At 54.2% G+C, this 14,856-nt stretch overlaps 1 protein-coding gene and 1 long non-coding RNA gene across 4 annotated transcripts in view; one reads left to right on the top strand and one right to left on the bottom strand.

Moving 5' to 3' along the window:
- The window catches only part of Col18a1 (collagen type XVIII alpha 1 chain), a 100,612-nt gene that overhangs the window by 35,045 nt on the left and 50,711 nt on the right, over nt 1–14,856 (top strand). For 2 of the 3 annotated variants that reach the window (XM_055607186.1, XM_055607185.1), the window contains exon 1: nt 10,092–10,887. The exons of the other annotated variant lie outside the window; for it this stretch is intronic. In XM_055607186.1, the coding sequence (XP_055463161.1) occupies nt 10,179–10,887 (709 nt within the window). In that variant the 5' untranslated portion in view covers nt 10,092–10,178. Of the gene's footprint in view, nt 1–10,091; nt 10,888–14,856 lie in introns of those variants that run through there. 3 annotated transcript variants of the gene reach the window in all.
- LOC129676682 (uncharacterized) lies at nt 977–11,132 on the bottom strand. Its single transcript, XR_008720102.1, has 3 exons — nt 11,056–11,132; nt 8,877–10,085; nt 977–2,335 (listed from the first exon to the last, which is right to left on the bottom strand). It is a non-coding gene; the product is annotated as an uncharacterized LOC129676682 (long non-coding RNA).

Genomic DNA, 14,856 nt, shown 5'->3' with positions numbered 1-14,856 from the left:
CAGGTGCTATTTACCATCTGTGGCCCATGACCACTGAGGAACCCCCCCCCCCCCCCGTCCTGGGCAGGAGGCCTCAGGGCGCTGGCCTCTGCTCTGTCCTGTGTATTCACGTCGGCACTCACGGGTCCTGAAGGCAAGCATGGTGCTGTACCTACAACCAGTGTATGTGAGTCGTGTCCCCTCCCGTGTGAAGGATGAGGTGACTGTCCAGTCTCGGCTTGAAAGCTCAGGCACTCTGCATGCAGTCTCAGAGAGGGACGGTTAACTGCAGGCAGCAGGGACAGTAGACTTGCTGTGTATATAACACACAGTACATCTCCTGGAGGCCCTGGCATCACTTAGCCCCAAGGCTCCTAGGAAGGGAATGTCGTCCCTGTCTATGAGGTTGGATACCCCTGGCCAACAGGTCCCGGGACCCTGCATCAGGGAGACCACACCACCACCGCACAGGGACTGCTGTTCCTCTGCCGAGAACGTTCTTAACCGGGGTCACCCCGAGTCCCGTGTACTGGTCCTGATGGTCACCCACAGCCACCTTTCTGCGTCTTGCAAGTGAGCTCTTCCAGAGTAGGAAAGGCCCATGAGGCAGAGACCTTCCCAAGAGCAGGCGGAGTGTGCTTGCTGCAGGAGGAAGGATAATGTGTCCCTGTGGTGGGAGGAGTAAAAGGGCACAGGGTCAAGCTGTCCCCTCTGCTGTCATGGTAGGGGGTCTACATGGTGGTGGGAGGGAGCACGCAGGCACTAGTCGGGCAGATCTGATCGCAGCAGCTATGTCTGCAGCGAGCTCTCAGTGCTGGGAGCCCAGGCTGTTCCTTCAGGATGAGGCGGGGTGGGGAGCGGCAGAGGCCGTAGGCAGCAATCTGGTTCCTGAAAGGCCCCCTGGTGAGCTTGGAAAGCATGCTTGCCTGTATCACTGAGGAAATTTATAATTTAAGGAAATTATGAATAACTGCCTCAGAAAACGAGACCCAAGAAGTTCCAAAGGAAACATTTTATGAGATCCTTGAAAAAAAAAATTCTACCTTGTTAAAGATCAAATACATGCAGATTGAGGATCTTGGGGTTTGGAAATGTGATGTGGGTGTTTTCTTTTCCTTTTACAGCTTTATTGACATAATTCACAAGCCTGCAACCCACTCATTTACAGATATAATTCATTGTTTTTGGTGAATTCCAAGATAATACCATCAACTTCAGAACATCTCCTTAAACTGCTTGGCTTTCAGCCCATTCCCCAAGCCCTCCCCTGCCCTGCACACTGTTTTTGGCTTTCTGCTACAGGTTTGCCAATTCTGGGTGTTCCGTGCGAACGAGTCATATCGTGTGGGCTCCTTTCACTCAGCAGGATGTCTCTGGGGAGTCTAAATTGTCTTTCAATCCCCAGCATAACACATGCCAGCGCTCCATCCCTTTTTGTGGCTGTAGAGTATGTCACTGATGGACCACATTTACGCCGGTCGGTAGTGGATGAGTCTTGGTTTGCTGCCTTGCATTGAGCCATCTTCCCAGCTCTCTGCCGTCTATCTGCCTTGTGTTGCTGGCAGCCTCGCTGGGTGAGAAAGAGGGACTTGTGATTCATACTCGGGCTTCCAGTGGCTGAGGATTCAGGTCTCTTTGACTTCACTAGGAGTTTATCTCCATTGCAGTGGCGTTTATTTGGATTTCTCCATCTCCGGTAATAGAATTGCTTATGACTCTTGTGCTGGGAGTTCTTTGTGTACCCAAGATACAAATCCATACCCCTTTGGAAAGAACTTCCTCAGCTTAGAAAATGATATTTATGCGTGGCTGGATACTTCCATGAGGTCAGGAACAAGGCACGAATGTCTTTTTCATTCCTTTCATTCACCACTAAACCGGAAGGCTAGTTAGGCAAGGAAAAGAACATAAAAGACCTCTGCACTGTGAACCAAGAAATGAAACTATCTCTTTTTGTAAATGCCAGGCCTTCAATTAAAAAAAAAAAAAAGGCTCAAGGAACCCACTAGAAAACAGTCAGAGCTAATGAGTTCTGCTAGATCGCAGGACACAAGCTCAGTATCCCAGAGCCAATGTGTGTCTGCACACTGGCAACAGAAAATCCTCCACAGGGGGAAAAATGTCAAGAGAAAAAGCCCGCTTATAATAGCGCCCTAAATCCATAAAGCATCAAGGAGCAAAGTTAGCAAAAGACATGTAAAGTGTATTTTAAAGCCATCAAAGGACACTGGAAGAATTTAAAGAGGTTCTGAAAAGTTGCCAGTGGTCCAGCCCAGCTGCTTACAGACCAGCAGAACTCCAGCTGTGTCGAGCCTCATGGGATCCAGAATAGCCAAACAGTCATGGTTCTTGAAGGCTGTGAAAATAAAAATAAAGAAAGTTCCCCGTTTGGGGCAGATGTGGATGGTTCTAGAGTCTATAGTCATCAGAGCACATGTGGATCAATTTTGTGTAAGTGAACATTAAGTGTCAACTCTGAGAGGTAAGTTCCCTGGGGAGGGTACGCCCCTGCTCTCCCTGCCTTGAGTTTAACAGGAGACAATGCCTCCCTTGGCTTCTCCTGGAGGCCTGGTTGGGTTTGAAGGCTCTGTAGGAAGACCCTCTTGAGCCCACAGGGGATGGTGCATGGGTTCCCGCCTCTGCTGAGTCATCTTGAGTTCCTGAGGTGAAGACATTTGGAAGGAGTGTCCCAGGGAGAAGAGAAAGAAACCTCTGTTTCCCCAATAAAAAGTTACTGCACTCCTTTGGACCCATGGAAAACTTGAGCTCGTTTCTTACAGGCGCCCTCTTTCCCCCTGCACACACATCTGCACATATCCATGTCCATGAATATCTGTACATAGTAATCATCTGTGAATCCCATGTAAATATACCACACACATACACCAACACATCCACACATACACGCATGTAGTCCTTGCACACGGAACCGCACGCTGTCTCTCTGCACACAGCCATCCACATGGAATCTGCACACTGAACCATGTGTATCTCTGCACACTGTCCATGCACTCGGAGCCACATGTGTTCACTGCCATCTACACGCGGTCCAATGTGTACACATGTCCGTGCCTGGGTCTGTGTTTCCACACAGCCACAGGTGTCCACTTTCAGGCTCATCTTCTTATATGTCCACTTGTAGGCCTTTTCTTGTGATTAATTGCACCCCAGTGCTCCTGCCTGTGTCCCCTAAACATTCTCCTGAAGACCCAATGTTCTTTTCACACCTGGGAAGCTTGGGACACCTGTCTGTCATGTAACAATGAGAACATATTCACATGTCCCCATAATCCTGATAAGTGTGTGTGTGCATGTGTGTGCCTGTGCGTGTTTATGTATACCTGTGTCTGTGTTTTTGTGTACACAAGTGCACTGCCTGTGGAGGCCAGAAGAGGGCATCAGATTCACTGGAACAGAAGTTACAGATAGTCCTGAGCTGCCCCACGTTGGCGCTGTGAATCGAACTTGGGTCCTCCGGAAGAACATGTTGTATGTGCTCTTAATCACTAAGCCAATTTGGCCTCCTAGAATGGCTGCATGGTGGCATGTGGTGGTGACGGTGACTCTGAGCCTCCTTCCTCACCTTGGCTTGGTAGACATAGGCGTCTTTGGATACCCATGCATCTTGTGAAGTGTGACGCTCTTAGCACACCCGACCGGTTCCCTCTGTTTGACCTTACTCAGACTTCTGCTAAGATCTCTGGACAGATGACCATGTGTCCTTGCAGTGGGAGGAGCGCCTAAAGGGCTAGGCACCCCTGGAAGCCTGGTAGTTTCCCCCGACTCACCGACCTGTTTTTGCTTCTATCATATATGGTTTTCCTGGCTGCCTGTGATGCCTCCATTAGACACAGCCCTCCTGTGTGTTCCTAGATACCCCCAGCCTGTGGGTAGGGGACAGGACACAGCTTGGCCTTTAATGAGGAGCCGAAAGCTTGTCGTTGGTCTGTGATCACTAGTGGAAGAAGCTGGATTGAGGCCACATTGTTCTTTCCACCTAAGGGCTCCCGTGCTCTGCCAGCCAGTGGAGACTCCAGAGCCGGAGCCTTGATTCTGGTGTCCTTGACTTGGCCTCCTCCCTAGGGAGGGAATGGTTATCGGACCAAGTGGAGAGAGAAGCAGGGTTCTGTAGACCGGTGGCTAACAATTAGATGGGAACATTGCAATGTGCCCCCTTTTGCCTTAGAGGTTGGGTTGCGTGCTTGGCCGTGGGGCTTGCCCAGGTGACTGAGCACTACCGGGGAGGGGAAGAGCCTGGGGCCTTGATGTGGGGCTCTGGACACCTGGCTTTATACTGCCTAGCTACCTCTTCTCACTCTCCAGGAAAGTTCCACATGACTCTAACAACTGCTGGAGAAGGCACCGCCCGACCAGTTTGGAGCCTAGGCGGAGCTTATCCAGCCTGTCTGCGCGTTCTTCCTGAGCTGAGGAGCCTTGAAGGGGTGTCACCAGAACTTTCATCCCTTATCCATGCATTTGAAAATTTTGCTGAGAGGGCAATGCCCCGCAGAGGGTTTAGAGCTGTGCCCAGATGATGAGGGCTGCTCCTGGCACACGGGACAATGGTGAAACAGTGTTTGGACACTTCCTGGGTGGATTGTCTCTTGATGGGATGATGGACACCGGGACGATGACAGATGTCCAGCCTCCCTCTGTCCCTCAGAGGCTTGGGGGCACTTGCCATGGTCTTCTGGCTGGGTCACTGAGTGGGATTAGGACACTGTTCCAGTGCTGACTGGTCTTCTCGGGGACCCCACCTCAAAGGAAGGAGTCTACAGTAGACCCGGATCTTACCAGAGTGGTCTAGAGCACACTGGTCACAGTCAGTGGACATGGGGGAGAACCATGTGGAATACAGGCTGTGGCAACTCCGTGGCTCCTCCGTCCCTGCTCATCCCTGTTCAGCTTTGGGACAGGCAGTGGCTAGCCCTGAGAGGCCCCTGAAGATGTAGGAACTTTGGAGATGCCACAGGCTAAGACTAAGAGTAGCCTCCGAGCAGGATGTGACACCTGGGAGTGACAGAAGTGCTTCCGACCCCTGAGCTCCCAGCTGTCTCCAGAGCCAACTGGAGGCTCACAGCCTCATCCCTCTAAACAGCTTTCACCGCTAAGAGCTGGTTCCTGCTCACTGGTGGGTGTCTCGGCGTTTTTAATGAAAATAGAAGACTGCATTATTCAGGAATCCAAACCAGACCAGGCGGGCCAACAAGACAGAACAAACCCTTGCTTGGGGCAGGGGTGTGTTTTCCTGCTGAAGCGATGGGGTGGAACCTTTGGGAGGAACTGAGTGCTGGGAGGAACCTACATCTAGAGCTAATGACACTTTTTAGAGGGGTGTTTGCCCCCTGTCCCCACGGTGAAGGGAGGAGGTCGTGGTCTGCAAGCCAAAGTGACCCTGGCCTGCAGAAGATTTGGTGTCTTCTGGGGGTATAGCGGTGTGCTTGGCTGAGCCCCAGGGATGCCCTAAGGGCCCACGAGGAGAGCAGGGGCATCCGAAAACAGGAAATAGCAGGGTAGCAGGGACAATCTGGGTTCCGCGGAGTTGCAGAGGAGTTTGCCAGATTGAAACACAGCTGAAATGGTGCCTTTAGGCTCCCAATTTGTTAACTCTCCAGTTCCCAGGAATCCCTGTGTCCCTGTCATTCTGAGCTGGGACTGACTGACGTGCAGAGGGAGTGGCTTCTTGCATGGCAGGAACTTGCTTCGGTGCACCCAAGGACCTTGGCGGGCCAGGGTGAGGGACGGCTCGTGTCTTGGTACCTTGATTCTGAAGCTGAGATAAACTCATTTGCTCTCCCAGGTGCTTCTGGGTTCACTGGAGGTGACCAATCCCCAGGGCTTTGCCACTGCCCACGTTAACTTCTTGAGCCCTGCTGACCACCGTGGGCAGGAGGAGCCACGTGTGACTATAGTCACCAAGGGCCAAGAGAGGATCTGTAGTAACCGTCTGCCGTTATATGGGGCAGTTTGCACCAGTCCTTGAGGCTATATGGGCCCTCAGCCAACTCATAGGTGAAATGGGCAGAACCAATGTGTTGCACACAGGCCCCGTGGAATGGCTTGATTTCGAGGTTCCACACTGTGGTAGCTCTGCCAAGCAGGAGCCACAGCCATGGCTTCCAGAGGGTTAGACTTGACAGACTACAAGGGCTGCTCCCAACAGGGCAGGCACTGGTGCCTTGGGACAGACGTGACATGTTTCCTCACAAGGTGACATGGGCAACAGAGCAGGAGAGCCAGCTCAAGGTCAGGCTCAATTGCAGCCCAAGAAGGCCTTAGGCAGGAATCCCAGGTTTCCAGTAGACACTGGCTCTTACGTAGGCAGTGCTCACAGCTGCCAGAGAGAGGGGAAGCTGAAGGCCGAGGACTCAGAGTCTGGAGTCTGGTGGAGGCCTGCTTCTGTGGCATTGCTGTTCCTGGGGGGCTGCTGTGTGTCCATCCCTGTTTCTGACCTATTCCTGTTCTAAGGCTCAGATAGTGACCCCTCTCTACCTCTCCTTCGATGTAGGGATCTCTTTCTCTTTAGCTTTGGTTCTCTCCCCGGCATTGTGGCTGGCATCCTCAGGGCCAAGCAGTCTCCAAGCTTCCCCACAGGTACTGCCTGGCACCACGCTCTCTGTTACCAAAGGGTCTGAGGTTACCTTTGACTCGGCAGTGGCAGGGAAATGGGTTGGTGCTGTTCCTGGCTCCTCGGCTTCTGTTCTCCTGCCCCAAAATGTGATACACGGCATCCAAAACCCTGATCTGTGATGCTTCTGAGAGCACGTGTGTATGTGTGAGCATGAACGTGTGTGTTACAGTGGGCTGAGTGGGCATATACATATGTGTGAGTACACACCTGTGTGGCAATGTGTATCCGTGAGCATGTGTTTGCATGTGTATATGCATGTGTAGTACAAGATTCCTGGTGGGAGCCAAAGCTTAGAGCCTGAGCTGTGACTCCATCCACAGTGCTCCCAAGAGAATGCTGAATGTGTGATGTTCTGAAGTGAGCAGCTAGGTGGGGGAGTGCAAAGCATGAGCGAGTGCTGGGTCAGGTGTGGACACTCAGGGTCGCAGGCCCTTTGCTCTCCTCCTCTCGGCCCTTGAAGTAGCAGCTCTTGCCATTCCATTGCCTTTATCTCTGGCTCCTGGTTTTGTCCTGAAATTTCAAGTGGAGTCCCTGGGTTGCAGGGCCAGCCTGCCAGGCAAGTGGCAGGAATAACCATCAGGGTGGGGCAGGGGACCAGGACAGAACATGAGTTTAGGGTCTCTCCTCGCCCTCCTCCCTGCCAGGGAGCTGAGCCTCCTCTTCTTACATGTGCAGGGGAAGGGTTCTGGACCTCTGTCCTGGGATTTTCCAGAGACATTTTGAGGCATGAAATCACATTAGGGAATTTTTAAGCGGACTGTTCACTGGGTATTTCTCAGGCAGAATGAAGCATCACGGGGATTAACTTGGAGATGTAGCACTCAGAGGGACAGATGTGTGCCTAGGACTGCCTCACTCGTGGAGAGGGACTTGGTATCCAGCTGTCTGCAGCTGGATTCTGATCCAAGCAACACAGCTCTGCCCTTTAGACAGCCATTGATTGATGACTCCCGAGTTTTGATGTGGGGACACTCTGGGACACGCCTTTGGGGCTGTTTCATCACACTGCAGCCTTGCCACTACACTCTGCCTTGGGGGAGGGGGTGGCAGTAACTCTGGTGACAGCTCGGAGAAAGTGGGGCCAGGAGGGACAGCTGGCTGAGGCTGGAGAAGGGGCTTAGTGTAGAACCTGGTGGTAAAGCCAGGCGTGAAAGTGTGTATGTGTGTTTGTGTGTGAGTGAGTTTCTGTGGTTTTTCGAGGCAGGGTTTCCCTGTGTAGCCCTGGTTGTCCTGGACTTGCTTTGTAGACCAGGCTGGCCTCGAACTCACAGAGACCCGCTTGCCTCTGCCTCCCCAAGTGCTGGGATTAGTTAGACACTTGTTTTCATTGAGATGTTTTGACCTCTCGTTCTCGGGTCTCTGCCTGGTCTCTCTGTCGTCCTCTGTAGCTAACCTGTTTCTGCTGGCCTAGTTTCTCCAGCCTCATGAAGGACCCACCTCCCTGAGGGATAACTGCTGCCTCCCTGCTCCTCCTGGTCCTGAGGCTGCCCTCCATCCTCACTTAGGGCACAGGCCCCAGGCACCACGTCCTCCCTCTTGGGGTCACTCTTTCAGCGTGCTGCCTGGAGGAAGCCTGAGCCGCTCTTCTGCTTTCACAGGATAGCTGGGATCCACACTGGCGTGGACTTGGTACAGGGCTAAGGAGGAGCGAAGTTCTTGGATCAATGCCGACCCTTCCTGGTTCAGAGGTTCCTGGTCTGGGTGGAAGTGAGAAGTGGGAGCAAGACAACTACAATTCCAATGCTCCTCACCCCAATGTATTTACCCCACTTGGGTGCTACTGGGGTACATTTTTCACCCATTTCAGTGGTGATGGGAGTGAGGCAGAGAGCTGGCCCTGTGGGGTCTTGGATGTAGGACCACGGAACTGTGGGAGACTGCAGGGCGTTCTGTCTCCTTGGTTTCATTTGCGTGGATGTTGGCTTTGATTAGACGTAGCATCTCTCAGAGATGTGAAAACCCAGCTATAGTCTGGACCTCTCTGTCCAAGGCCCATAGCCTAATACAGATGATGGCCCATAGCCTAATCCCCTAAGTCTAGCCATCCAAAAGGTCTCAGTATTGTAGGGGCTGGTAAGACATGTGGCCAGGTGGCCAGGCAAGTGGGCCCGTTTCCCACCTACATCTTGCTGTTGCCTAGGGCTCATAGTAAGGTAGGTGGGCACGGAGGCGACCTCTGAGGTAGGAGTTCATACAGACTCAGCTCAGGAGGATGTTTGGGTGACCATGCAGCCACATCTCTGAAGGGAATGGGGTAGAAGCCTACCTGACCTCCCGGGGTCAGGGTGGCTCTCATGGAGGCTGAGAGGTACTGGGCGGGCATGCTGCAGCCCACAGCTGCAGGATTGACAGGCCACCTACAGCTCCTGGTTGGTTCTTGATAGAGTGAGGTTTTATCCAAAGCTGTGGGAAGGAAAGGGATGGGAAGCGCATAGCTGCAGACTGACCTGGTGAAAGCGAACGCTGAGCAATAGTGCCCTGGCTCTGTCTCCTTCTGGGACATATCCTTGAGGGGATGTCCCAAGGCACAAGAACTCTCAGCTTTTTCTTAGCCTCTGGGCTTCACCTAGGCTGTGGGCAAGGCTCGCTCCCCAGCCTTATATTAAAGGACTTGGGGTGGTTAGAGTGCCCCCCCCCCCACAGGCCACTAAGCAACGCCACGTCTTCTACACATAGCGGGACTCCATTAGACAGGAGGCAGGAACCTGCTATTGATGGCACATCCGTTGGATGAATCCCACACGGTTTCCTTTACCTTCAGGCTACAGGGAAGCATCTCCTAAGAATTAGTTTTGAAATACTTGCAGGGTCTGGAGCACCAACACACCAGTGACAACAGAGCAGGTCACTGCAGAGAGAGCTCTGTAGGCAGGATATATGTAAGAATAAACGAGAGAAAGAGGTAATGTATCTACTACCGCCGGGAGAGAACCAATGGGCTCTTGGGGGTCCATCAAATGAATTGATGGCTTTAGGGTTTGAGCAGGTAGGAGGGCTGTAGGTTGATAGCAGGGGTGGTGAGGGAGGGGACTAAGGGGGGCAGGAAAGGACACTCACCCCATTTCTGAAGCAACAGTTGTAACACAAGAATTGGAACTGCAGCAAGCTGAGCATTTTTCAAACTCCATTTCAACACAGAATGGTGGCCAGCAGCCAGGACTTCCGGGTGTTCTCCAATGGAGGCAGTAGGAGCCGGGGTGTGGCCTCCGTGTCCCCGAGGACCCTGGCCAGGCCCCCACACCCACACCCACACTCTGAGCCTAGACCCAGAGTCTATGCTCTAGAGCGGCTCTAAGTAGCACAAGCTGGAATCCCACTGGATGTCTCTTAACTACCTTTTGCACTCTGTAGCTGCTCCTGGAGGTGCAAGAAGGAAGGAGTTAAATGGATTCTGAAGGTACCTGTTGGTGGGTCACCTTGATTCTCAGGCTGGGTTCCTTCCCTTCTGCCAGAGGGAAATGGCGGAGGAGTGAGGCTGGAAAACGGGAATGGGGGAGGGTGGGGATCTGGCAAGCTCCACCCCCAGGACCACAGGAGCCGCCCCAGCTTGGAGGCTTGCACTGCCCTGATGGCTCCCGACCCCAGCAGACGCCTCTGCCTGCTGCTGCTGCTGCTCTTCTGCTGCCTTGTGCCTGCCAGGGCTGATGGGAATTCCCTGAATCCCTTGAATCCCCTGAATCCTCTGAATCCTCTGGGGTGGCTGTGGTCCCCCAAGACCGATGATTCCTTGGACACACCGGTCTCCCAGCCCCAGATCAGTTCACCTGTGCAGTCCACAGAGAACCCCACCACTCACGTGGTCCCCCAGGATGGCCTCACAGAACAACAGATGACTCCTGCTAACCCCAAGCTGCCCCCGGAGGATCAGGAAGCTGTCCAGAGGGGGACCCCTGCAACCCCAGCCATCCCCATCCTGCCGACGGCCTCTGCTGCGAGCCCGGACACGAAGGAGGAGAATGTTGCCGGCGTTGGAGCCAAGATTCTGAATGTGGCTGAGGGCATTCGAAACTTTGTCCAGCTGTGGGATGAGGACGCCACTACTGAGAACTCCGCCGGCACAGCTGCCTCAGCTGCCTCAGTCCCTACAGTCCACCTCACTCCTGCTGAGCTCTCCAGTGGTCCCCAGGAGAGTGAGACCACTCTCTGGCCAAGCAGTGGTGTTCCAAGTTCTCCAGATGTTCAGACAACCGAAGTTGGCACGCCGGCTGCACCCACCCAGCCACCTCCCTCCTTGAGTAGTCTCCAGGAACCTCTGGAAAGACCCTCGGCACCCACAGGTAGACGGTTTCTCTCTTCTGCACGAATCAGGGCTCCTCCCTGGGGGAGCCAGGAGCCCCCCAGGCAGCCCCAGCATCTGGAGGAGGAAGGACTCCTCCCTACGACATCCAGGTCCAGCCAACAGCCCGGACACTCTGATGTCCATCCTGACATCCACAGGCACATACCTGCTCTGCTTCCCCTGGTGACGGGTCCCTTGGTGACGGGTCCTCTGGTGACGGCTTCTCTGAGTGTGCACCATTTCCTCTCTGTTCCTTCCTCTGACCCCTCAGCCCAAATCTCTCAAGTAGCGGCTTTGCCCGGGTTCCCTGGTGCTTGGGTTTCCCACGTGGCTACCCCTCCAGGGCCTGAGCTTTCCAATGACTCCGCACTGCTGGGAACTGGCTCTCTGACCTCCACCAGCCGATGCCTGCCACTGCCGCCCACTCTGACCATCTGCGGCCGCCTAGGTATCGGACACTTCTGGCTGCCTAATCATGTACAGCACACAAACAGTGAGGAGGTAGAGGCCGCTGCGCAGGCGTGGGGGCAGCTCCTTTATACAAGCTGCCATCCCTTCCTTGCCTGGTTCTTCTGTCTGCTGCTGGCCCCCTCCTGTGGCCCAGGCCCACCACCTGCCCTGCCACCCTGCCGTCAGTTCTGTGAGGCCCTGGAGGATGCGTGCTGGACCTACCTAGATGGGGGCAGGCTGCCTGTCATCTGTGCCTCTCTCCCCTCTCAGGAGGACGGGTACTGTGTGTTCATTGGGCCAGCCACAGGTAACCGACTGGCTACCGTCCTCCCCTTTACTTTCTTTGCTTTTGGTCAGGAGAGCTCAGCCAGGGCTGATTGAGAGCCTGGCACGGGATTCCCCACCCCTGCCTCGCTGAGCCTGGTAGTGGCACTGGAGGGGTGCTGGGGTGTTTTGTACAGGGCGGAGGCTGGGGTCTGGGCGTGGCTATGACCACAGGCTCTATTTCGGTAGCAGGTATGACAGGTCATCACCTGCCCTAGGTGCTCCCTGAGTGTTGAGGTGTGTTTAGTCCTCATGGTGGTTCTTCAGTCACAGCCTGGAGGTTGAGAAACAAGGTAGCAACGTGACACAATCGAGGGAGCTTTGATTTCTACCGGATTCATTGCCTGTGGCCCTAGCCAGCCTGGCCAAAGGGCTGAAAGGTGCCAGCCACACAGGGAGGGTCATAACCTTCCTCCCCCACCCCCACAAGTCTCCTACATAACCATATGTTTCTGCTCAGCCAAGGACTGAAAGCTCTGGGAAACATAGCCTCTGGCTATGGGGGTGGGGCTTCCAAGAGGGTGGCTTCCAGGGTGTCTGTGACCCTCAAGCTGAGCTCCTGACTCCCTAGCTACTTTGGTGTTGGACAGCCTGCAGGACATGGTGTCTGTCCTCTATGTGTCGGGAAGCGGCCTTGACCTTTAGTCAATGGTCCCTGAAGCTGTGAGGCCATGCTGGATTCAAAAGGGCATCTGCTCCCAGCAGTTTCAGCTCTGTAGTAATGCAGCCATGAGGCTTCCCTGGGCTTCTGCGGGGAATCATCTTGTTAGATGCCAGGAGGATGAACTTGGATCGCTCTTGGTGAGTTGCTGGCCAGAATTGCTCGGCAGAGGCCCAGAGCCTGTTCAGGCCTAGACTATACCAAGAGAAGGCCTACAGGTAGGACACAGTCAAGCACAAGATACAGAACACACAGTCCCAGGAAAGAGGGACATGAGGGGCTGGAATGGAGGCACAGGTGGACAGGAGGACTACCCAGAGGACGAACAGATCTCTGGCTGAGAAGAGGTATACAGAGGAGGGGAAAGGACAGGCTACAAGCAGAGGAGTTGGATGTACGGGCCTAGTCCAGGAAGTCCTGGGCTGTGGAGAAGCCCAGGGAATGTTCATGGCTTCATTAGGGGCCACAGCTGGGCCTGAGAGGGTGGGGCTACCCTGGGGCCTATAGGCTCAGATTTGACCCAGCTGGTGTCAAAACAAGTCCCACACACATTCCATCTTTGAAATAGCTGAATGTGGAGTGGCTCTGGCTGCCTCCCAGTGGAAACGGCACCTGGCCACAGCTGGCAGAGCCCCCCTTGCAGGGTCAACTCCACAGGGACATATCTTGATGGGAGGACAACCTACCATAACCTCTGTTTGGGCCATGCAGGATGATGGGGGAATCATGTGGAATCCAGGGTTAGGAGGGCCCGGCCATGTGTCTATCTGAGGGGCATCCAGAGGCTATGAAAACACCAGGAGCTGGAAGGAAGGCCACGCCCCCTTTGAGTGATGGCTCAGCCATGTGGATACCGGGCCAGGGCTGGCACACGTGGTCTTTACAATGGAGCTTTGTGGGACACTAATGTCTTTAACCGTGGCCGCCTGGTAAACCAATGGCTGAACATCTGGACACATTGGGCTGTATCCCCAGCAAGGTCCTGGAGGGACTAGTCCATTATCGATTGTGGCCCACATTCCTATGGGCCACAGCTCGGTGGCAGACAATTGAGCTAAGGCCCTTCCCCAGTCGAGGTTGTTGGGGGAGGGCTCCTAGGAGCCCAAGGCCTCTCAGCCTCCCTTCCTGAGGCTCATCCACTCAAGGTGAGCCCCACTCCTGCTGGGCGCCTGTGACGGGCTGATCCCTCCAACATCAATGTGGAATAGGGCAGGTGGAGTTGCTGGTGGGACCAGAGAAGATGATGAGGAGGGATTGACCCTTGCCCCACAGTGTTGCCTAACGGCTTAGTGGCAGCTGTGAGTTTTAGAGTGGGAGATGATGGGTTTGGATCTTAGCCCCAATCCTATCCTTAGCCCCAGACTATCATGGGTGGGCCTTGCCCCAATCCTTTCACCCGGGTCAGTGGGTTTTGGTCTGACTTGAGTTCTGCAGTTACCCTGGCCTTGCATACCTGGCCTGCACTCCTGGTTCAGCATGCTGCCTACCTGGACTTACACAGCTGTCTTCAGCTAACTTGAGTTTCTGTTTAACTTTGATCTGAAGAGACAAGACACTTCTCTGGAAAAATACCTGAATACCTATACGTACCTGGTGCCACAGTCCTGGCCCTATACATCTAGACACCTCACCTTGCACACCTGGCCTTGCCTAGCACCCTGAGGCCTTTGTGCTCGTTTGTCTAAGCAAAGCTGGTAGCTCCTCGCCCGTGTCTTTTCTTCTGACCCCTGCGGGAGACCATGAGGTGAGTGACTGGTGCCAAGGTGTCCAGGGGAAACATTACATCATTCGGTTGGTATGTGAGGTGATAGCTGGGCACTAGAGGATCACCCATGGGAGCTCCCTGACATGGCTAGATCTGCTGCTCAACATGCGGCTGGGGCCCTGGGAAGGGTGTTGTGTCTATGGGCTTGCCCCTTCCGTATGTGGGTGGGGGCTGTGAGAGCGAGGAATGTGCAGGGGTACTACACCAAGGGTCCTCACCTGGGCTCCCACTGGTACTGACCTCTTCTAGCTGCCCATGAGTAGGGCCCGCTGCTGCCTTCAGCTATCTCAGTGTGGTCTGGGAATGACACAGAACTTGGGTCAAGGGGCTGCATAGACCCGGACACTTGACTTTCCTCTCACCCTTCTGTGTCTCAAAGCCTTGCCTACCCTGTGAATGACAACAGAGGCAGGCACAATTTCCCAGGGTACCTGAAGGCATTTGGGGGAGAAAGCAAGGTCTGGGGAGTCCGAATCCGGCATCTGCTGCAGGCTTGCTGTCATAGTCGGTGCAGCTAAGGGTCACGCACGCTGTAATTGAAACGTTGAACCTTGGGGACCATGCAGGCAGGTCATAGAGCATTTGAAAAGCAGTGAGGAGGGTGCTGGGGGGGGTCGGGGTCGGGGGCTCTGCTATGTTCATCGCTCTGGTGGTCCACAGATGCTCCCCACATCGAGGACCTTGGGGGCTCTCAGCTGTTCTCACCTTGGCTTATATCTGGCTCCTTAATCAAGCAAGAGACTTCAGAAGTGCTGCTGTTCTTTAGG

This window comes from Psammomys obesus, unplaced genomic scaffold, assembly GCF_907164565.1.
Source record: "Psammomys obesus unplaced genomic scaffold, mPsaObe1.curated_primary_1811, whole genome shotgun sequence".
Lineage (NCBI taxonomy): Eukaryota > Metazoa > Chordata > Mammalia > Rodentia > Muridae > Psammomys > Psammomys obesus.
Note: the sequence above shows the minus strand (reverse complement) of the source record. Positions and strands in the feature narration are given on the sequence as shown.